A 24,227-nucleotide genomic window follows, 5' to 3' on the forward strand; every position below is an offset into this window, starting at 1 on the left:
AGACACATTAGCTCAAACACGGCAATAAATTAAGTTTATTTATTTCATAAAAGCATGAAATAAGTTTCTTATGTTCACTACATGTAAGTTCATATCATCTGTACAAAAAGACTCAAATAGAAAAGGATGGTGCCACAGACAGGGAAGGGGAGGACAAACTAGGCCTGGGACTAAATTAAAAATCATTGTGATGTTTGACATCATGGCCTTGTGATATTATTTTCTACAACGACTCTATCTTTAAACCCTTCACTGGGCATTAGTTTTTTTTATCTTTTCCAAATAAAACTGGGGGGCAGAATTTTGCTCGTTAAACATACACAAAATAGTTTGGAGTATCAGTCCATCATCTTCAAACTATAATGCGTGCACCGAAGTACAAACAAACAGGAGTTTACCAAATCATTAGTAAGTCCTTTTAGACTCAGGTTCCTAAATAAAAGGTCGTCCATGTGGTTAAGGTGTAATGGAAAAAGACAGGCTCAGTTTGGGTGAACATCCTGTGAGATTCGTCACAAAGCATTCTACTGTTTTAGGGTGCCATCCAAAAAGGCATAGACTGCGGCTGTGTCTGTGTCTTAGCACGAGGGGGTGGTGGGGGAGGGCAGCGATAGCCCGGTGTCCAGCCTGAGGAGGTGGAGGTAGGGGGAGCTGCCCCAGGGTTACCTGGCCCTGAGGCTTTGGAGGTCGAGTGGTCCTCCTCTTCATCGGAGGAGTCGCCTGTGTATGCCACCAAACCAGTTTTCAATCTCTTCACTGCGGGCTCTGAAAGACGGAGAAGAGGGAAAACATGCAGAAGAAAGGGAGAGGTGGTACATTTTGGGGAGGGGAATGAAACATGGGAGGAGAAACCACAGACACAAAAACAGCAAAAGCAGTTCCACATAATTAAAGATTATTCCAAACGCATTCAGGGAGAAACAAATAGTTAATAGATTTAAAACAGTTTGTCAGCAGAGCAGAGGAGGGGGGCAGCCGTTGGAAAGCAGCCATTGGTTGGTGGGGAGCGACAGTGTCAGGGCCGTCCAATCGAGCGGCAGGACAGCGTTACAGGAAGAGTCGTGCCCCACCCCCAATCAGAATCCAGCATCACCCCCAGAGATACATGGAAGAGAAGAAAAACACAGAGAAAAAGAGAAAAACACAAAAACAGGAGAGATTCTCGTTAGCAAGGAAATTAAACAAGCAACAAACAAGTCTGACTGATGATGTCATCAGAACGGGATGGTAAGGTGGACTACATTACAGAAGAACTAAACAGTGACAAATCAGGTCATAGCTCCACCTCTCTATCTGGAGATTTCTAGTCACGGCCGCAGAACCCTGAAAGAGTCAGAAGAACCATAAGGGCCGGTTTGAGGCTGAGTAGAAATGTGTCTAATCTGCTGGGTATTATGTAAATCCAAAATAATACAAGCTTTTAGGGCCAATTAAGTGTCATAAAAACTCGGCTGAGAATTATGTTATACCTTTTCAGTAATCTCAAGTAAGACACTCAAATGAGACATGGTCTAGTGGCCCGGGACAGGATTTACATTTTGCTCTCTGCAGCTCTACATTAAGGCAGTGAACATATCCAGTCTTATTAGAGGGGAGCACTTCACAGACAGGAGCTGTGGATTTGGATTTGGGCAGGGATTTGTCAACCCACAGGATAATGTCTTACCCACAGGGCCTGGGGGTGACCTTTTCTCCTCAGTCTTGGGTCTCGCTCCATTCACAGGTAACGTAGGTGGAGGCATTAGCTGTCTACTGTAGAATACAAAGAGAAACTGTGTGAGTTATCCAAGCCCACTGACTCTCAACCAGTATTCATTTTCATTCATATTACAGATGTGATTCCACATGGATAAAAGGAAGGAAAATAAACAGAACAAACAGCAGGGCCAGGCACACAGAAATATATTTTCTAGAGTTCAACTTCTACAGATTTTGGAGGTCCTCCCCCAGGACATTTTGAGCATAAAAAGCTTCATTTTTGCATTCTGGTTAACACTTATGCACCCATATACAGCTTTTCCTCAGCATTTTCTGGTATGTGCTTATTCTTCAGCCCCCTTCATGCCTGTTTTAAAAATGTACTTCTATTTCATTTGTTCAAATTAAGAATAAGTACTTCACTGGCAACCCACTGAACTGCATAAACCAGCACAGTCTTACTTGTATAGATTAAATAGAAGCTTTGATGATAGAGCATATAGGTATATTTATCAAAATACTACAATTATAATTGCTAAAATATGTGCAAAAAAGCCTGTTTACCTTCAGGTAACCACAATGGGCAAACACATGTTGCAATGAAACAACTCAAGGCTTTCAAAAAGCCTGCAGGAGAACCGTGCCTCCTATTTTTTCCTGTCATCGCATGCAGTTATCAGCCAAAATAGACAGGAAAATAATAGAGAGCCATATTTATCTTGTTTTAGCAGATATGTCTGTACACATATGTTTGCAACCTGTTTCTTAATGTAACAGGGAAGATCTACACGTGCACATTTCCAGGTAGAGCAGGATTTATAAAGAGAATCGTGTTAAGATGTGCGTGGGCACAGTTTCATATCTGAAATATTTTTGGTGAATGCCATTTCAAAGGTTTTGACTCGCGTACACTTTTAGTCTGGATTTTACGCACTGTTTTACGAATGACACCCCTGAACATTTTGGCCAAAGTCCCAAATCGAAAATAACTACCAGACTGTCTACTTCCCTGCTCCTCTCAGCTTCGCCTGACTCAGCCTCTCTTTGCACTTGGTTTTCCTTAGAATAAGAAAAAGTGTGTATATATTTATATCAGTGTTGGTATCAGCTAAAATGAGTTTGGAAATATCATTTAGGATATTGGCAAAAATCCAATATCCTGCATCCCTAATAAACCTCACACTTTCATGTTAGCGTTGTTAGCTGTTGGCTACGTTCACAGTAAATCAACACAAATAGATGAGATGGCTTTGAAATAAGCTGGTTGAAGTCACACTGACATCCTCAAGGATAAATAAAGCCTTGTAGGTCAATGGTTGTTGAATCCCCAACAAAATGTTATGAAACACATTGAAACTGTGTACCTGTCCCTCTCACTTGGTGGGCCAGAGGAACTCGGAGGTAGGGGTCCTGTAGTCTCCGGGCTGCCCACTGGGAAGCCTGCACCTAAATTAGTCATATGAATGGGTCCATGCTATGAGCAGAAAAACACACAGGCGCGATTAGCAGACATCCTCTACTAAACCCTGTCCTGCCACTATTTTATTACTTAGAACTATACCAACACAACTGTTAAAATATGTCGTTATTACTCTGTCCTTACCCTATTAAAATATGTACATCTATGCCAAAACAAAGCTTGGAATATGTTACTAGAGACAGATCACCAAACTATGTTTTACTCCTATGACTATAAAAACTGCTTTAAGCTTTGCATTGATATTTATACCTATCTGAAACTCCATATTACTGATAGAAAAACAGAGTTAAACTTTACATAGAGAACATACAAGAGCAAACAATCCCCTCCCAAGCCCGGTACAAATTACACATTTGAATGAAAGACAGTTAAAATAGTAGTAAAATATTTACAAACATTGATGTAACAGAAAAAAAAAGGCAGAGACTGCAAATGATTGGCTGATGATACAACTTAACAAAACTCCAAACATGCGTGTTGGTGATAAAGGATGGTGAATGACGATAACCATTAAAAAACAGGCTTTAAAGGTGAAAGAGCTTTTGATCACCTGATATCCAAGTAGGCCACTATTTCTCTCGTCTGGGACCTCCTCTGTGAAGCGTCTTTTCTGCGGTGGGTTGGCTGGTGCGGCTGGAGGTGGAGCTTTTGGCTGCGCTGCAGTTGATGGAGGAAACGGTACAGGAGGAAGAGTCTGTGGCAAAGGGAAAAGTATATGCCAGTGCTTTAGAAACGTCCCAAACAAGGATCATTACATTGTATATTCTTATTTTTGTCTACCTGTGGCACAGTTCCTGGAGCAGCAGCTGGTGCAGGGGCCAAAGCTGGAGCAGAGACTGGAACTGGGGTGGGAGCAGTGGAGGGAGCAGGAGGGAGAGGGTACTGCGGGGGCACGCCTGCAGGTGTTGAAGGGGGTATAGGAGGTGGGACGGTGTAAGGTGGAGGGACAGGTTGTGGCTGAGGGGGAGGTACAGGCATGGGGTAGCCTGGCTGAAATCCGGCAGGGGGGTAGTAAGGAGGCTGTGGGGGCATCCCATTCACTACAGGAGGTTGTGCAAAGCCTGAAAGAGGAAGAGGGGAGAAAACTCTGTACTTCATAATATCAAAAGAATCTTTAACTGAGGAGCTTTTAGCTGTTAGCTGTTGTGAAAACACGGTTAATTGCCAGTAGAAGTTACACATCTTAACTGAGGAGGGAGCCAGCTAATTTGTACCTTGTTGTGATGGCATCATTGAGCTCATTTGATTGAGGAATCGGGAATACTCTGCATGGACCTGGAGACAAGAGACATTTAAGGAAATACTTTTAGTGGTTAAAGGAACTTTTAGTATTTTATCTACTAAACAACTTTGAACCATTCCATTTTTTCATGCTCAGAGAAAGTTTACATTTACTTAAAATCAAATTGTAATGGGCCATTAACATGAAGGAAGACAAAAAAAGAAGTGATTAAATATACATCACAATAGACCACATCCTGAAGGAGAGACTCCAAGTATTAGTCATGTTTTCCCAACTCTACCTTGTGTTTAATCAGCTTCTAAGATATGAGTAATTGGGAATATATTTTCATATGTGTTGCATATCTGTGGGATATGTGCTTTGATCTGGGTGAGGGCTTATAACAGCTACTCATTGAAAATAAATAGATATTGTAGCTGGGCACAGCACTATTAGAAATCCCGACCAGCAACATATGCTGGTCCATGGTCAAGCTTTTTCTCCAGCTGATGTTGGCAGTAAAGGCAAGGAAACCTGCTAAGTCTTTGTAGTTGAAGAGCATGTGATTAAGCTTGCAATACAGTCTACAGCTGCAACGGAAAAGCAAACACTTGGTCAAATTATTGTGGTCTATTGTTTCATAAAACAGGAAATTACTCACAGTCTGTAGCAGGTTCTCACACAAAGTTTTTGCTGCTGCAAGTCCTTCTGGTTTAGGATGACTGGAGAGAGAGAGAATGGGCTGCATTTAGCTCTAGCCATCCAACAACTAACATCCAACAATGTTGCAATAGAAACCACTGATGGTAAAACATGTTAGTGCACATGGAATAATCAGTGATAAGAAAAGGTATTTCATCTTTCATCACATCCATGCCCACCTGATGTAGATGTACATGGGTTCAAAGGCCTCTCGTCCAGAGGCTGGCTCTAAACAGCCCGATCCTTTCCCTCTGAGGAAGACTTTTGCCCCAGTCTCAGCCTGGATGTGCTGCAGATACGAACAGCCAGGACCCTCCACCCGCTCTTTGACCACAAACCCTGGAATAGCATGCTCCAGCCCCACAAAGACTTTATCTTGTACATAGTGCATCTGAAAAAGGACAGACAGTGTAAGAGCATGAATGCAACTTCAAGCAGTACTGAAGACATTTAATAATACCTATAAGTCTCTCAAGCATTAATTTCAGGAATGTTCATGTAGATTTACTAAATATATATATATATATCCATTGGCGCTGACAGAGACTTTTTTAAATAAAATGACCTGATATTGTAAGGAAGGGTTAAACAAGATAAGCTTCCAGCTTCATTATAACCCTTTTGAATAACCATGTGTGTTTTCTAAATACCGACTGATACATTGACTGTGAAGAGCCTTTTGCTCTTCCTTGTGGAATTTATTACTTTTTTTTGGGTCATGGTCAAAATGAATCATGATCAATCAACAAACCAATTTACCATAGTTGCAAAACTTGCCCATATTTTAACACAAGTCTTTACACTGAAGCAACTATTATCTTTTTGAAATGGCAAACACTATTTCCAAAATGTATGCACTGTAATTCATCACCATTATCAGCCCTACTACATCTTGTTATTCAAACTGTAGTAACAATTCTTTGAGAATGCAAGAAACAAGAAAGTTTACCCAGGCTTAAGCCTTGTTTATACAATCTACACCATACCTCCCTCTCTCCCTCTCTCTCTTTATATATATATATATACACACACACACACACACACCCACACACACACACACAAAAGGGTATGTATTAGTTACTTTAGACAGGATTTACTTGCCAATAAGCTAAACAGGTCAGGCATTAATATGCTGTCCTTGTATCACATGGGGTTTTTTGCAGATTTTTAATGTTTTTAAGACCCACTGATGCTAAATTTCCAAGACTGGAATATTCTAATAAATACACATTTGGCATGACTCTTTATGGCTTTAAAATGGCAACATGTTCACAAAATCTGATCTGATCTATTTTTTCACCTGGCCTGGGATTCGTGCATAGAGTCCAGAGAAGAGATGAGTGAGAAAATGAGGGAGGTAGAGAGAGAGAGAGAGAGAGAGAGAGGAGGATCCTGCAGAGATTTATTCCAGACTGCTGCACTTACATACTACTCATGGAACTACAGACCCTCACCTACTGAGTGAAATTTTGACTTTAAAGCACGTCTGCATGTCCATTCTCTCGGAATCTCCCTGATATCTGGGCACGCGTCAAGAACGGGGCCATCTCTATGAGTAATTTTCATGCCTTTTAGCGCTGCTCCAAGACTAAACATGCCAACCTCTTATGCCATTAGGCAGCCTGTGTCCAGGTTAAGATAAATGTTCAGTTATAAAGAATCTGATTTGTTGTTATGAGAGGAATTTTTACCATTTGACAAGACCTGGAGGTAAATATGCTAGAGGAGTTATTAACGATGTCCCGTTTAAACGTAAGTGATCAAGACCATAATTTCACTTCTTGTTGACATAAAATTAAATCGTATGTAAGTGGATATAGTTGATATTAGTTGGGCATCACACATTTTCATAATGAGGGATTAAATCAGTAGGCCTGTAGTCAACCAAAGAATAACTTTGTTGACCAAAATCGCACCCAGGCACCAACCAATCAATTGGTCCTTCAGGTAAAAATAAATAAAAAGATAATTAAATCAAATTAAAAAGCACCTCATTGGGGACAAGTCTACTCCATACAGGTTCCTTACTGCACCTGTTTGGTAGTCTTAATGTTCCTAAAATGAACATAACACACCTTTTAAAGCATTAATGCACTTTTTCAGCTCATCACTTCATACAAAAAAAATAATAATTAATTGAGAGACAATCAGCGTGCGCCTGCCTTTGATCATATGATCTCCATGATCCCAGCACAGTAACTCTTCAAACTCATACAGCCTACAAAATAACCTTAGATCATCATTTTTCATTCATTTATAATGGTAACTGATAACAGGATCACTTGATCCAGCCTGCGTTGTGTCATTTATGAGCATAAAGCAGACTTCAATCAGCTTCAATCCCCAACAGGGATAGAAGTTTGGTTTTATAAGGCAAAAACCTCTGACATTCATTAAGGCCTAAGGAAGGAAACAGGAAAACTGAGATGCAGACGGGACCGGAGTCTATGAGAGAGCGAGGTGCAGCTGTGCACGGTGGTTACGGTCTCTATCTTAATAAACAAATAAAATAAAACATTTTAAAAAATAGACAAAATAAATCCTTCTTCTTCAGTTTTAAAAATCATGCGGTCTGTATCAGCCTCTTTTTAGAAATCATGTTTGGGGTGAAGAAGCAGCTGCACTGCTGTAGGCTCTGCTCTGCGTCTTTTTACGATGTTCTTCCCTGCTCTAAAGAGAGACCAATGTGCCGTATTTAACTCATCATATCATGCATCATATTAGGATCTTTCTTTTCTATATTATAGAAAGATTATGAAAAATGAGTGAAAATTGGTATTTCAAACACATAAGTCAGAAAATATTTATAATTTTTTTTTTTTAATGTCCATCTTTTTCCCTAAACGTTTCACACCTGCTGGCGGGCTGGAAGTTTGACACCCCTGCTTTAGATATTACTCAGGAACTGGCAGTCATCCAGTGCTTCCTGGACCAGCGGTCTGTGCTATTTCAGCTTTTAGTAACATTTTAGGAAGGTGTATGTCTGCTACATGCCTAGGCTTTTGCATAAGATTCAGGGCTATGCAAATCTATGGAGTATGCTAAGGCGTTGCTTCAATGCAGAAGTATACATTTTGTGTTGCAGCTAAGAGATAAAAAACATCCCTTCAAAAACTTCATCTTAATCCTTACAAGTTTAAGGGCAACAAAGACAGCTAAGGTAGAATCATTCATATCAGAATTATCAAACATTTTGTCAGTGTAGGACAACCCTTGTCTCTGTCAGACCAATGCAAAAACACAAAGAAGTATCCGAATAACCTCCTTCAAACAGCACCTGGGCTGTGTCCAAGCAACTTTTTAAAGCATTTAAAAGAAGCAAGAAAAGTGCTTGAGACGATCAGACAGTGGAACAAATTGGAACTAGGGGGGAAAAAAACAAAGACAAGAAAAAAAAACCTGTGAAGCTTGAAGTTCTATTAATTTTTGAGGGATATATTGAGATTTTCTACAGGATCATCTAAGGATACAAGGAATAAAAGACAAAAGCATCTTACCCCAGACTGAAAGTGTGGTTTGTGGTGGGTCATGGGAGGCAGTGAGGGAGGAGGGGGAGTGTGTTGCTGGTAAACTGTGACTGATGCCGCACTCGGGGAAAAGGCTGAAGATGATGAAGCGGTTGCAGCTTTCACCACACCATTAGTTATGATTTCCTTGATTCTATTCACTGCCCCTTCAGGAGCATGAGATAGACAAGCAATTAAATGACATCATATATAGAGCAAACCTCTAAACTGAAGATTAGATTAGAAGATTATAAAGTACTGACTGTCTACGAGATCTCTGGTCTGTCCTTGGACATGCAGATACAGAGGACGATCTCTGTGTAGAAAAAGCAGAGGACCATGTTAATATAAAATAGTTCCATGATTGTTACAGAAAATGATATTTAAGACTAATTACCCTGGTAACGCTTTGCCCTTCTCTTCGGCTGTCATGTAACGGCCTCTGGTAGAAACCGCAGCACCACTCACTTTGCTGATCTGAAGACAAAATAAGTGCATGTCACTAAAACCTCTGAAAAACCATTAACAACCCGAACTCTTTGACACACTACTGACCTCATCCTGTGTTTGCCCTCGTGTCAGGAGGTTCCTACAGGTGATTGGTACATCATTGATTTCCACTTCAGCTACAACCAGATCATCTTTGGCCTTTGCTGGCACCTGAGGCTTTGCAACACCTACAATCTGAGGGAGAAGGGATGTGTTTTACATTATGGTAACAATGGGAAACTTTAGAGAGAAACCTAGATATGATAATGACAATGATCTCTGTGATATGATGGAAACTGAGCAAGGCACATGTTTTGATATCATAATAAATTTCATGATAAACCTATGTTTAAGAATAAAATTGATTATCCTGTCCATTACAGTTACGTTTCAACTAACTTGAAGAATTTTAATTTCAAATGGTGAAGAGCTGAGACATTAAGACAAAGCGAATTTTTCCACCACAACACCCTTGCTGGGGGTTGTGCTTGGACACAGATGGAGCAAACTGTGAGCCTAAATTCTTTGGAAGACTCTGTGGGTGCATTGTTAAGCAGAATCCATTCCAGTGAGGCAAAGTGTCCATCAGGAAAGAAAGACTCAGTAGTCTTAAGTTTCAGAGGACTTTAAGGCATGCAGATCAGACACACAATTTGACATTATTTTAAAATATTTTTCTTTTTTCAATTTTTATTTTTGCTAAATATAGTTCCTTCAAGTCTTGTCAACTTTTATTAATATACTTCATTGAAAATGTCCTGTGTTTTAATGTTCTGATTTTAACTCTGTAAAGTACTTTGAACTGCTTTTTGTATAAATGAAGCCCCGTAAATAAACTTGCCTAGCCTGGGCTATCAAAACAAATTTGTAAAAAAAGACATTAAAGTATCATAGATCTTAAAGAGTACTGCTTCAGTTTTCATCATGATTCTGTTTAAGTGCTACAGTTACAGATATCCAAATCATTCGCCAAAGGGGTAACTGGACTGGACTGAGGTTCTTGAAGACTTTCACCCCTCCTCCAAAAGACTTCTCCAGTTCTGCTTCTTCAGTTTCAAAATGCCTACAAGAACCTCAATCAAGTCCGGCTGCCCAACTGATGAAGATCTGGATAAAGACCTGGACAAATGAGAATCTAGGCAGACACATTTGGCCATCGATTTAATTTGACTCTCCATCTACCAACAACAGGGATTAAATTATCATCGATCTAATGCAAAAACATACTTAAACTGGGAGCTTTCATTGCATAAAAAGTCGCTTCTTGAGGATGTACGTTTACACCAAGTTAGACAGCCTGGTATCGGCGCTGTTTGCGCCTCTAAACAATATTCTGATAAAACCAGGAACCAGGAAATACTGTCATTACCTTATCAGGTGGTCCTGGGGTGCCTATCTGTGAGGGTTTTAGTTTGCCTTTTGCTACCAACATTGCATTGATCTTGGCGGCCACAGCAGCAGCAGCATCCAGAGCCCCGGTGGGGGCAGCTTCAGCCTCCCCCATCCCACCACAGCCAGATCCGGGCCCGGGCTGGTCCCATTTGCTGCGGCGGCTATCGAACAGGACAATGTAACGAAAAGATGAAATAAATGAATAAACCTTTGGTTTTATTTGTAAAACGTTAGTGTGGGTTAGCTCACAATAAAATGACCCGTCTGACAATCGGTCACGGATCTAACATTAGACCTATTTTGTTTTATTATGCACATGCAAGTAAAGAAACAGCGTACCCCATGTAGTTCTGTGAAGTTTATTATAAAACGTAAAAAGGGTTGGTAACACGAGCCATTGCAGCACAACAACCGCCATGATTACATAAACTAGCTGGCGTTAGCGAGCTAGCTAACCGGCTAGCTGAAAGCATTTTCACGGCAAGTCAAAATCACAAAAATACATAAATACTGTTCGTTTCATCATACTTACCCGCCGTTTTGTGTTCCACAATATGACATCAATATCCAGTCAAACGAATAGACGTGAAAACAGACCTTTAGCTTCGCACTGTGTTGTGTGTGTGTTGGTAGCTAGTCTCTGCTCTGACATTTCTCTGTTTCCGCCTCCGGTAACCGTGTTATGTAGTGAATGAAACCACAAGAGGGCGCCAGATACTCAAAGATATCTCCTGTACGGATTAAAAGGCTTATGTTTGATATTGGTACCACACCTGTGCCATCTAAACCCCCTGCTACACTTGGTAAGCTCCTTCAGTCTGGAGGGGCCATCAAAGTTTCAAGTGGAGGGGATAAAGTCAGTGGTTGCTTGTCCTGCTTCTGTGACAAACCGGACTTTCACATAAGGTATGTGAGGTTTTTAAACAAGCTTTATTTTAAGAAAGTGAAAATGAAGTGCCTCATTAAACTTTTTCTACTTTTGCCGGGATTCCTGAAGATTCTGACGCATTTCGACCGTTGTAGCACCTAGATGCACAAATTCAAGCTAGCACCTAGGCAAACAACTTTTAACAATTTAATGGTTTTTTATTTAAATGTAATCAATTCTGACTTTTACGACACATAAACTGGGTTGTCGTGCACAATAATAATAATAATAAAAAAATGGGTAAAGTTCTTTAAAGTGCTTTAAATATTGGTCTCAACTCTAATGATAACTGCATTTCTGCCTTTTTCTGAGCAAGCTAGCTGGTTTAGTAGTTTAGCAGTAGTGTGGTAGTTAGCATAATAAAGGCCAAAAATAAACAGAAAAAATACAGTTTTACTGGATATGAAATCAAAGATTTTTGGGGCCAAGGTATTCTATAATAATGGGAAAACTTGAGTATTTTTATTGTGACTTTGTTACCAGCTTAGCACCAAGATGACAAATAGGAGCCGTATTAATCCTAATTGTTTTCAGAGCTGCCTTTTTATTTCTTTGAGAATAGACAGGCCATGTCTGCTCCTCGCATCTTTTTTTTATGTTGATGATACAGCATCTTGCAGATAGACAGGCCGCAGCATCATGCCTCCTGGCTGCCAGGCTGTTCTGATGTCCTGGTTTATTCAGAGTCTTTCTGTCAGGTACAGGTGTTCAGTTACTGACCACCCAGGAGCTCTGAGACATGTCCAGGAGGTGCAGGTTACTGTGGAAGGTGAGAACACCCGTGTGGGGGTAACATGGATCAATAGATTGAACAACCAGCAGCTCTAGTTTAATGTCTTTTGGTTTGTGTTGCAGGGTGTTGAAAACTACAAAACGGACTCTCTTAAGCCTGGTCACCGTCAGGGTCCGTCATGACTGCAAGTGGCTCACTTTCAAAGGTTTGTTGTCATTTTCATCAGAACACTTCATGGTTATCCTCTAAAACTGACTGATTTTTAGTCAGTGAAGATAGAAATTGATTATTTTAAACTCTTAAAGAGCAATCTGGATGCTATTAGATTTCATCAGCGGACTCGTGGAAAAAAAAACTGTGTGACAAGTCTATATACTCAAAATGAAAACAAAGTACCTTCTCAAAAACGGTTTTGTAGTTTTACATATTTCACCTTTTGACTTGTATTGGTAACTATAGAGCCTTTGTACTGGCATTATGGGCAGGAATCACAGGGTAATTCATGATACAATAAGTATTTTGTTCAACCAAAGCTTTATTTTGGGCCTTTTGTGTTACATAATGATGCATCACAGTACCAAATTACTTTAAGTATATTTAAGTTCTTTGAAAAGGTGGGATGCAACACTAATTGATTTTGCAGTTTATATCATTTTCACCTCTGATAATGTTTCATCTTTTAACATCTTTTGTCTGAAATTACCCTGGGATTATCTTCCTCTTCTCCTTATTTTCATCTTCTTTTTTTAATTCCTCTGTCAGTTAACCTCTGTCATTGTTACCCTCATTAACGCCGAAAGTACCACTGTGAGGAGCCATGAGGTGACACAGGGAGTCAAATTGAAAGGGTAATCTGTTCAGCACTGTATATTTAAAAAGATCAAACATTGATATTTTGCACTAGGTTGAATTGTATCACATCAGGCAGGATGATATGCTTTCAGCAGGGATGCCAAATTTAACTCGAATATTACTCAAACCTGAATATTACTTTATTTAAAAATACTCAAAAAAAAGCTGATGTGCAAAGGGAAGGAGCACTGACAAGACATGATCAGAAGTATAAAGGTCAAAGGATATGGTCATGTAAACATGAGGTAGATAAGATAATTTAACCCATAAGAGCCTGAAAACACAAATTATAGCCAGAAAATTCTCATTTTTGGATCTGTTTATTTACATTTCTGCTGAAATTAAAAAAAAATCAAAATTTCCATCAAATTTAACATATATTTTTTGTATCTCATTTAAGATATATTAGGTGTTTCTGGTAACTGATAATCCACTTGAGGGCATTTTTATCATTTATCAGATTGTATTCAGAAGGTTTTTTTTTTGTAATTTACTGATCATATTGATTAGATAGAGGTATCATAAAAGTATGTATTAAAAATGATGCAACAGGCTTTAAGGGGTTAAGATAGATTTCTTTAATTAGTGCAAATTCAGGCTGCATGGCGGTGCAGGGGTTAGTGCTTTTGCCAGTAAGAAGGTCCCTGGTTCGCTTCTCGGTCAGGGCCACTCTGTGCAGAGGTTGCATCTTCTACCCGTGCATGCGTGGGTTCTCACTGGGTACTCCAGCTTCCTCCCACCATCAAAAACATGCTCATCAGGTTAATTGGTGACTCTAAAATTGGCCGTAGGTGTGAATGTGAGTGTACCTGGTTGTCTGTCTCTCTCTATACAGTATGTGCTTGACTAGCGACCTGTCAAGGGTGTACCCCATACCCCATTTCGCCCAGTGACAGCTGGGATAGGCTCCAGCCCCTGCAACCCCCAACGGGATGAGTGGTATAGAACATGGATGGGCATAGAAAGGAGGCATTTTACCACAGTGAACTTGCTTATAGTATTTGAGTTACAGTAAATAGAATTAGAGCAGTTACAATAAAACAGTACGAGATGGTGCAAGATATTAAGTAGGGCTAAGGTGCTTGTGAAGGTAAAGTTAACTGGTCAGCAGAGTGACAGCCTGGGGGAAGAAATTGTTTCTGTGTCGGGTTGTTTTGGTGTGTAGTGCCCTGTGATGCCTACCAGAGGGGAGGAGTTTAAACAGATTGTGTGCAGGTTGTGTAGGGTGCTGAGGCACACTGATGTGCCTTGAAGCAAGTCTAGGTGTGCCATGGGGAATTTGTAGAATGTTATTAACACATTTTTACAACAACTAAAGATAGTGTGTTAAAGAGGCTATTTGATACAAATATGTGTGGCTAGAAGTTTTGGCTTGATCTTAGGTGAGCCTTGGGAAAAAAGGTTTGAAAACCACTGCTATGTGTTTTTATTCATATGGAGCACTTTGTTTTTGTGGTTTATTGTATTATAGATACTATCCTGTCTATTTGACTGGATGAACCTCTATAGATTCTTCCTCATAGTGATATCCAGCCAGGGACACATGTTGCATAATTATTATACTGTAGCCACGAGCCTGAACAACATGAAAATATTCATATATTCTGTGAAGTTATGTGACTATCACAGAACAAGCAAAAGAAGAGTTTGGCTAGTTTTAGTACACATTAGCAGATTTGAAAGTAGAGCTCAAATGAACACAGAGGAGGCATTTTAGGGTTTTCTTCTATTTCAACAGTAGGGGCCACTCTTATATTAACTGTGACATAACGCCAGTCTATAAACTCTGCACTCTGCAAATGTGGAGGAGAACTGATGCTCCATTTACTCCCTATCAGATACAGCTAATTCACATTTAAGGACATATAATCAACACAGACATTTTTCATTTAGATTTTTCTATGTATTTGATTGGTCATAGCAGTCATTCTTTATTTGAAATGCAACTTTGGCAGAGCATTAAACCAGATGTTGCCTGTAATTATATATTTGTGTATATTATATATTTATGTATAACAGTGAACCTTTTTTGGTCAGTTTTCTAATGTCCAGAGTTATGTGTTCAAATGTCTTACCTTTTCTGTCCATAACCAAAAATGGATTCATTTACAAATATTCATGTTTTAGGGGGCAAGTTGTGGTTGATGGTTTTGCTTGACAAATTAGAGCCAAAATAAACCAATATCAATGGCAAAATTACTGGACAAAAGCTTTCATCCCTATGATAGGCTATAGAGACTTTAGTTCGAATATTAGTCTTTGAAATGCATAATGTCTCTCCTCAGCTATGAGCAAACCATGGGGTTCACATGAGTAAAGTGCCACAAGGCCAGAGGTCAGGGGAGCTTTGACGCCTGAGTTGACAGGGATGACTGTTTACGGGCAGCGCGCCGTGTGGAGGAGAAGAAGAAGGAGGAGGTGGAGACAAGGGAGAACATAGAAACATAGAAACACAGGGAGAGGAGGGCGAAGCAGCTAGACGCACCATATTTACTGTCTTTCCTAGTAAGAACCCGAGTGTGAACTGTAATGTGTGTGTCGGTTGATGTAACCTCCGGCCTTCGGGGTGGGCTGGCCTGGGTCTCGCCTGATCCTGGCGGCTTACATGGAGGTGTGAAGTCAGGGGACGTGACGGGAGGAGGGCGCCTCATGGTGGGGCTGCCAGGGGTTGGACAAAGAAACACTGTGAGCTCCGGGGTTTCTGTATTTGTCGTCAAACCAGCGATTACAACCTGTTTTCTTTAATACTGTGTTGGCTACATGTGGCGGCATCATAAAACTTGTATGATTGTGCTTGATATATGATGCTGGGATGTAAAGAGAGATAAAGGCTTGAAGTCAGATAATTTGATGAAGTTAGTGTAATTTTTGGACATAAAAGTAATCTTTGATAATTCCTGCCTTCACAATGCAAAGACGTTGTGGTTGAATTTTCACATTAACATTATATAAGGTGCCTCCATGCAGAGGAACGATAGTGCGGTCAAAGAGAAATTGTAGAGGGGACAAAAAGTGATTGAGAGAGGGAAAACAGATGGGGAGATTGAATTTTCAAGGAGGGTTGGCTGAGGAGGAGTGTGTGGGGAATCTTTTTTGTGTATGTCTAGGGAGAATGGGAGCCTCTTATACACCTCACAGCGTGAATTTGGCGCGGGCTGCGGCCTCGTCTCGTCTGCACAGTGGGGTGCTTTCCTGAGTGGGTTGCCCAGGGGAGGGGCACCTGCAGCAGCCTCACACACTGGTCAGGAGAACGCAGGCGTGGCAACAGAGTGCAGGGATGGAAAGACGCTTGGTGTTTCCAGGAAATGGACATGTGCTGGATTCATGAAATCCTCAGGTAGAACAGAGCAACACTCTCAAAATAAAACATTTGTCCTTGCATTTTCCCTGCAGACTTTGATTTTAATCTCAGGATGAAATCAAAAGCTTCTGTTGCACAGGATGACAAAAGTTATGTTTGGAGCGAGTTAGCCGGTGCTGGCATCCACCAACACAAACAACACAAAGTTTATAGATCAGCCAGCCTGCCATGTGAGACAATATTTTCCATCCATTTGGTTGAGCTGACCAAACAGCATGCATTTGAAGTTTATCAAGCGCCCAGTCATCCCCGCCGACCTGAGGGAGGACTAAATCATCTGATATATTGAGTTTTCGAACTCACAGACACCTGAAACCTGTCCAGTATGCAGACTCACAAAATTAAACAAGTCCTCTGTGCTTTAATATCCACGCTGCTGTGTAAGTGTCTCTTTTGGAGAGGTTTCATCTTTACAAAAGCTACACCTTTCATCTTGTGTCATTTTGGTATGACCCAGGGGTCCAAAAATCACTCAGTCTCATACGAGGGCTTGTGATTTCGGTCGTATAAGGAGCTGACTCTTTGTCTGAAAGAAATTCCTTTTAAATGGACAAATGTGCTGAGAAGGCCTCTGCTGTCTGTGAGCACTGGATGGATATTGCATTAACTCCACAACAGAAGTGCCCCCTGTGGTGTGAGCGCACCGGGCTCCAGATAATAACTGCAGTGGGAACGTTCTGCTCAGAGGTAGCCGGGCCAGGTAACTCAAAACACATGGCAGGCAGCAGAGGCTACAGAAGAAGAAATAATGGCATCACAGTGCAGAAAGGCTGTAGCTCTCCTGACAAATGCTTTTGGTATGTGTGTCTCTCTTCAACCTGTTGGTATTAACAGTAAAAAGCCCTGCAGTGCTGCATGACCTCTCCTGCAACTCCTTAGGTTTCCTTTCACTCTGTTAATGAACCTACACATATGCACTTTATGTGCAAATAAACAAACCAAAGTTTTAAATTTACTTTCCATATGTTATGAAAGTTTCTTTTTAAATGAAGTCACTTAAAGAAGTAATTATCTGAGGATTATGTTCTCACAGATGTTACTGAATGTCAAGTCAAAACACAGTTAAACACATTTAACAGAGCTCAGTGGTGCTTCTGTGTGATTTGGCTGGACAAAGAAAAACATAATCACCCAGTACGTCACCTGAGGCAGGCTCTTAACAATGAGCCATGAAATTTAAACTGATTGGATCAGCACCATGTCTTCATCTGCTCACACAGAGCTTCAGTCAACATTTCATAGAGGTTGGAAATGTTAGCCATGATTGTATTGGTATATCTTTCCTTAGAGGACAGCTTATGTCCTCTATGGAAATAGGATTTGTCTTGTAGAAAATATGCAGAACAATTCTATACATTTATGACCAACATTATGATGTATTTCCCAAGAGGTTACAGATTTCTTTATATATATTTTAAAATAAATCAACCTTAAGATTTAGTTGAATTAAACAAAAGAGCATATTATTATTATTATTATTATTATTATTATTATTATACTGTCACATCAGAGTTACTCTTCCTCCTGTTCACTACAGGACTGGCTTTAAAATTTTGTTGTTGGCATATAAAGTACTTCATGGGTTGGCACCCCCTTATTTGTTTGAACTACTCCACCAAAGCATTCAACCAACCAGCTGCTATTGAGTCTGACCAAAACAAGGCTCAAAACCAAGAGTGATCAAGCTTTTGTGTTGGCTGCTCTTAACCTGTGGAACAGCCTACACTTCAGATAAGATCTGCCCCCACTGCTGAACAGTTCGAATCGTTGAAGACGCACGTCTTCTTTCGCCTTTCTTTCAAGATGAGAATGTTTGATCCCAACAGATTTTACTGTTACTTTTAATATAATTATGATGCATGGTGTTTTCTTTTTTCATATTTTACCCTCTAACTCTGGTCTTCCTCAGTAGTTTTAATGTGCTGTATGTTCAAAGTTGACTTGACTCGTCTTGAGACAGCATGGCGACTGCCATTGTGGGCTTCCAAAGTCCAATTCAGAAATCACTGGGCAATGCCACTGTGATGGAAGACCTTTTTCTACATTAGAAGTCAGCAGTTTATCTGTCGAGAAATGAGGAAATGGTGGAGATGGAAGATGTAATGTAACTGATGTCTACTATCAGTCTGAAGCAGAGACTTCAGACTTTTAAATCACATGGTCAGCATCTTCAACCCAAACCTCTCCATGCATCTTTTCTGATGACCACAGCACCATACTCATATGATACCAGCCCACCCCTTTTTGTCCCATCATCCCCTCTGTGGTCTTCCTCCTCTCTGTCAAACAACAATATTTGCTCATCTGCGTCAAAGAGCAGCAGGGTCTGCGATAGAGTACAGTGCAGCCTTTGAGTCAGACAGACAGAGACAGGACGCTGCTACAGGGAGACACAGAAACACTGAGCATGAGTGTGTACGTAAGAGCAGGGAAGACCCTCGAGAGACACTGACATGCTGACACAGACACACAAACAGAAGAAGAAGACAAGTTATAGATTATTCTCCACAAAGCACCCTTGAATCATTGTGCTAGTTTGCATATATGGTATCTACTTTTAAGCCTCCCTCTATCACCATTTCAGTGAATTAATCTTTATGTGTGCCGCCCCAGATTCTAACATCTCAAGACACTTCAAAAGAGCAAGTCTAGACTGTACTGTTAGTTCTATGTTTTACAAAGAGCCAACATGAATCCACTGTGAACTGTAAGAGTATACGTTGTTAGCAGGAACAACCAGTCATGATAACAGATTATTCTAATAGAGACATTGGCAACTATAATGATCATGAAGTGGAGAGGACTGATATTGGTAACTTTAGCAGTTGAAGTTAAGCATGTTACCAATCAAATTAACAATCTGTAGTAATGTTGTGTTCTTTTTGCAAAGCCAAGGAAGAAAGTTTCTCCTGTGTCTGACCTGTAAGAATCAAATCACACAATAAATAATAGAAAGCATTGTTTTTATTCAAGGCTATATATTACACATCATTATAAACAACCATTAAATCAGCACAAGTCAAGGCCATGCAAAGCTTTGCATGGGTCAATGATAATAATAATAATGAGTACATTTTCAAACCCAACATACAGGTCATGATTATAAAAAAATGTGTTTTAAATTTTTCAGGATTCAGGAGAAGAAAACAAAAGACTGTTGACCCACTCAGACATAATTCATTAAGTCAGCAACCAATACTCAAAAAAATGTCCCGTATCGGCCCCAGAGAGGACACAACCAGTTGTCTAAAAAAACCAAACATTATCTTTTATACTTGTTGTAAAAACAAGCAAAAGTGCAACAGGTTTTTACTGGAAATTATTGTACACAAGCAACATGCTGAACATCACTCCTATGCATCCAGTACAAAGAAATTGATCATTTCTTTCATTTTACTTGACTCTTTGGCTTTTATCATTAATTACTGTGGTAACAACTCCAAAAAATATACCATTAAATAGTTTTGCATCTAACTTTCAATGTATAAATTTGTGTAACTGCAGCAATTAAAGACTCTTTGGATATGACCAGCAATGTTGGAAGATGAAGCATTATTTTGATGGCAGGCCTGTAGAGATTGTCCCAACGATTGTCAGACACAAAACTGTTTTTTAAATACTTTTCAAAAGACCAAATGCTTTATAACAACACAGTGTGTTATTTTATTGATCAAAGTATTTGAAAGTACAGAAAGTTGTATGATACCTGTATAATAGATGTATTAATGTCAAATGAATGCACTGTCTGAATGTCACAGAACCAAAGACAACATTTTGGGATAGATGTGATTGCTTTTGATTTTTGTGATCAATAGATGACCCATTAATGGGTGCACTGACTTCTATTTTGGTTGCCCTGTGATAGAAACTAGAATCAATATTGCTCTATTTTTTTAAGTAAACTTTAGAGTTTCAGCTGAGGTGCATCTACCCGGGAATTCTAAAAAATGCCTTAAGAACATCGTAGACAGGGCTGGGTTAGGACACACCTTCTCCCCTTTTTATAGTGTCCCTATCAGCCATGACATCATTAAGTCTATGTCTTTTTTTAGGCTTGATTATACTTCAAGATGGCCCAATGTAGAGATTTGGTGTTTACTCAAAATTTCAGTAAATGCAAATATTTGGATAAAACCCATGCATGGAACATATGATAACACAATGGTGAATGTAGCTATGGGATTTCCGGGCCCAGGGAGACTGAGTATGCTTTGGCATGAGATGGGGCAACTAGAGTGAGTGTGCCCTAATACTGACACTTCTATTGTTTCTTTGGGTGTCTAAAAAAAAGCAACAGAAACTTAATCTATGTATCGTAAAAATTGGAAAAGCAGAGAAAGTGACCATCTAAAATGCACAAAATATGTTGCTAATGTATTTGTGCAAATTAAAAAATTTGCGTGCATTTTTTTGTAAACAAAGGCAAGGAACTGGTAATATGGGTGCCTAGGACTTGTATTTTTGTTGCGGTGGTGTCAAAGCAGGCCACAGTATTGGTCATTTTTCCCTGATGTTGTGTCAAAGTTAAAAATTGTGACAACCCTCGTCAGACACATTTTACAGAGCATCATTACAAAGTGCTATCATTGGCTTTTGTTCTTTTTCTTTAGTTTACAGGTTACAAAACAAATCCGTCTTTGGAATCCACTGTGGAGCTCATAAAGCTGTCATACACAGTTACTTTATGCACTCCCTTTATCGTCCACTGTCAGAGACCGACTACTGCAGTGGACTGCTCTTACGACAGAGCTGATTTGCTGATGTCAGCATTTGTCTATTGCGTCTTCGTTTTCCAGTCAACAGTGTGTAGAAAAATGGATTCACACAGGAGTTCCCATAGGTAAGTCCTGTGAGGATTCGATTCACTGTCACCTGCGTGCCTACAGGAACTGTCCGCAGCATTTCAGGCTGGTACAGAGGAAGCAGTTGCCAGATCCAGAAAGGCAGGAAGCATGCCCAGAAGGCCAGGACAATCCCAAGGATGAGGAGCAGGACTTTGGGTTTAGGGGCACGAGGAGGACAAGCAGTGCTGCTCCCGTTGGCCCAGGCTGGTTTTGTCTGAGACACCCAGTAGAGCCGGCCCAGAGTGGCGTAGAGCGCTCCGATGGCCAGCCCAGGGCCGAGGATGCTGGTGCAAAAGAGCACACTCAGGTAGGCCTTTGAGCTCTGCTCGTCCCATGCCGGCACACACAGTTGGCCCTCCTGGTTCTCCCCATCCTCCAGGTGCAGCGTGATCATCATGGGCAGACTCAGAGCCACCGCCAGCCCCCAGGCTAAGCCCACCCGCAGCAGGCCTGAAGAGTTAGAGGAGGAGGTGTGCAGGGGATGCGCCACTGCTCGGTAGCGGTCTAGACTCATGGCGGTAAGCGTGAAGATGGAGGCGTGCATGGTGAGCAGGTCCAGGCTTAGGAGGAGGCGACAGCCCAGCTCACCGAAGGCCCAGCCAGACGCCAGGCTGTCGTACACGATGAAGGGAGCAGTGAAAAGGTAAAGCAGGTCAGCGAGAGCCAGGCTTAGCACCTGGAGGTGAAGAGAGGAGGAGGAGGAGGAAGAGGAGATGGGAGACGAAGATGGGGAGGAGGTGTTGGCGAGGCATGAGGGTACTGGTACCCTCATCAGACAGCAGGTTGGTCCTGCTCCACGTCCCCTCCTGGTCCTCCTGCGCTTCAGGAGGAGGCCCAGAGTGTACAGGTTACCTGTGATACCCAGCAGAGAAAGCAGAGAGAGGAGGGAGCAGAAGAGGGCTGTGGAGGCCAGGCTGGGTGATGGAGAGATGGAGGGAGAAGAGGAGGGAGAGGAGACATTGGGGATGACAGAGAAGGTATAAGGGGAAGGTGGAGGCAAAGAGCCTGAGGGGTCCATTGTGTTTAATTAGATTTTTAAAAGTTAAGGGAGGAGGAATTGAAGGAATCTTAAATGTCTGTGTTAGACTCTGAAAAACATGCAGAGAAAGTGGCAAGAGTGAGGTGGGACAGATTGGATCATAAAGGGGAAAACAAAAGAAGAGAGCAAAGGACATTCATTAGTGTCACTCCTGTGTTTTCCTGTTTATTATTCTTTTTCCAGATAATTTTTGTTTGATGACGCACAGGACAAGACAGAAAAAAAGTTTGAACAGAGTGATTCATATACATGTGAGTCCTGACAGCTGATAATAAAAGTCATATAAACGTGTAGAAACGAAAATGTCAGCAAAACCTGGATGGTTTATGTTTGATCTACTCTGGTTGGCACAGCCTGTCCGTTTAAACAACTTCATGGAGAACCAGGCAGGCCTGTCATGGTTTTAGTAATATAATTGGATTTTCAGAGTAGGAGGGCTCTGACTGAAGACTGTAAATCTGACTGAATCCCCTGAAGCCTGCTCCTCCTAAAGGTCAGCCTTTGGGCAGCGGTTAGGCTAAGTGGGGCACAAAAATGTGAAAGAGAAACGCAATTTTTGTTTAGGACAAATTAAATATAGTCGAGGTTTTGTTTCGATTTCTGGTTTGATGTCATGCGCACTGGTGGTTTGGATGTGGAGCAGTGTATATAAAACTCCCGAGTAAGTGGACATCGTAATGAGACAGACATGATTGACGACTTAATTCCGTGATTTTTTTTTTTTTTCCAAGTTTAAAACAAAAACACGATGTTAAGAGACAGCGACTGATCGTCTGCGTTTTTGGCGATATTATTTTGTCAGTTGTGCGAGAAGACTTTTAATACCGCCTGATGGATGTTCTGGAGAATTGTAATCCATACCGACATCAAAGCAGCCGCGGGGAGCCGGACAGAGCCGGGCCTGTGTGACACATGGTGACCCGGCCTGCTCCGGGGTTAAGAGCTACTGTTGAACTGAGGAGTAGCAGCCGAGCCCCCGCCGAGCACGAGCGGTGCACCGCGTTACGCAGCGGCTGGGATACATAGCCTACGTGACTGGAGATGACTATAAGATCCTCTAAATTAGTTTTAGATGTTTCAGCTTTATTTTAAACTTAAAGTGAATATTTTTTTGTGTAATAATTTCTTTTATTTTTTGCATTAGACTGGAAAAATGAACGCTAAATAACTCCATAGTAAGGTAATTAGCCTTAGGGCAGTCTTATTGAAAGACCACACTGTTAACATTAAATGAACATACTTTATGTATTTCAACAACAACAAAGCCTACATATTCACCAGATTCACGGCAAAATAACTTTAATGTTGAGAAACAAGTGATTATATTAAATTGTATTTTAAAATAGGCCGTTGAATTATGATAAAAGTCCAAACCAGTGCTAAAACACTTGGCTGCACCTTTAGTCCATCTAGTAGGCATTTAAATAAAAAAATCAGTGTAATTATCCACATATGCTGTAGATCTAGATTACAAAAACATACCTTAATACAGTTTAATTCCAGCTGCTGTAGAAATAATCCATGCATTGTCTCCATGAAAAACCTCTGTTTCCATTTTTTAAATGTCCTTCTTTAACTGATATTTCAGCTCTTCAGGTCAAAGTGACAACTATTTCTCTTCTGCAGGAGATTAAGGCCAGAGTAACTTTTCTTTCCTGTCTGTCCCTCTCACAGCAGCTCTGTGTTTGATGTGTGTGAGTCCAGCAGTGAGGAGTGTGTGAGCGTCCAGGGGAGAGGAGTGTGTGAGTGGGAAGGGGGCGGGATGGGATGCTGAGTGAAGCGGTTCATCCAGCAGAGAGCTGAATATTCAGTATTTGTTGGCCTGAACCAAAGTCCAGAGCTGTAACAAGTATGGAGGACTGACCATGATGATGCTCTTCATTTTTTGATCATTAATAATCTGTAGAAATTATAGGAAAATGTCTAAGGAATCCATGTTGCCATGTCCAATGGGGGTTGTGGTTCAAATATTTGGAATGAA

At 40.8% G+C, this 24,227-nt stretch overlaps 2 protein-coding genes and 1 long non-coding RNA gene across 5 annotated transcripts; 1 reads left to right on the forward strand and 2 right to left on the reverse strand.

Annotated features, from left to right (window-relative positions):
• Positions 1 to 12: 12 nt before the first annotated feature.
• Positions 13 to 11,155, reverse strand: khdc4 (KH domain containing 4, pre-mRNA splicing factor). 3 transcript variants are annotated; one of them, XM_041794351.1, is made up of 14 exons: positions 11,022 to 11,155; positions 10,467 to 10,650; positions 9,164 to 9,292; positions 9,006 to 9,085; positions 8,872 to 8,924; positions 8,600 to 8,775; positions 5,282 to 5,493; positions 5,062 to 5,122; positions 4,393 to 4,453; positions 3,959 to 4,239; positions 3,729 to 3,872; positions 3,063 to 3,172; positions 1,667 to 1,752; positions 13 to 765 (listed from the first exon to the last, which is right to left on the reverse strand). In XM_041794351.1, the coding sequence occupies exons 1-14, from the start codon at positions 11,048 to 11,050 to the stop codon at positions 533 to 535; spliced, it is 1,839 nt and encodes a 612-aa protein (XP_041650285.1). In that variant the 5' UTR covers positions 11,051 to 11,155; the 3' UTR covers positions 13 to 532. The 3 variants fall into 3 exon arrangements, 2 of the variants coding, with proteins under 2 accessions (XP_041650285.1, XP_041650286.1); XR_005992270.1 differs by having other exon boundaries at positions 704 to 765; positions 3,063 to 3,144; XM_041794352.1 differs by lacking the exon at positions 13 to 765 and having other exon boundaries at positions 1,610 to 1,752; positions 3,063 to 3,144.
• A 154-nt stretch (positions 11,156 to 11,309) lies between these two features.
• Positions 11,310 to 12,351, forward strand: LOC121514116. The gene is made up of 3 exons (XR_005992261.1): positions 11,310 to 11,395; positions 12,116 to 12,186; positions 12,273 to 12,351. It is a non-coding gene; the product is annotated as an uncharacterized LOC121514116 (long non-coding RNA).
• Positions 12,352 to 21,082: 8,731 nt separating this feature from the next.
• LOC121514115 (urotensin-2 receptor) lies at positions 21,083 to 22,225 on the reverse strand. The gene has a single exon (XM_041794209.1). The coding sequence runs from the start codon at positions 22,223 to 22,225 to the stop codon at positions 21,083 to 21,085; it is 1,143 nt and encodes a 380-aa protein (XP_041650143.1).
• Positions 22,226 to 24,227: the final 2,002 nt, after the last annotated feature.

This window comes from Cheilinus undulatus, linkage group 8 (assembly GCF_018320785.1).
Source record: "Cheilinus undulatus linkage group 8, ASM1832078v1, whole genome shotgun sequence".
Lineage (NCBI taxonomy): Eukaryota > Metazoa > Chordata > Actinopteri > Labriformes > Labridae > Cheilinus > Cheilinus undulatus.

Bases quoted from the DNA above. Each gene is read 5' to 3' on its own strand.
- khdc4 (XM_041794351.1), bottom strand. From the start codon at position 11,050: ATGTCATATTGTGGAACACAAAACGGCGG. The intron at 8,925-9,005 runs GTAATTAGTCTT...TTTTCTACACAG, and splicing joins AAGGGCAAAGCGTTACCAGG to AGATCGTCCTCTGTATCTGC. The intron at 1,753-3,062 runs GTACACAGTTTC...TGTATTCTACAG, and splicing joins CCACCAAGTGAGAGGGACAG to TAGACAGCTAATGCCTCCAC.
- LOC121514115 (XM_041794209.1), bottom strand. From the start codon at position 22,225: ATGGACCCCTCAGGCTCTTTGCCTCCACCTTCCCCTTATACCTTCTCT.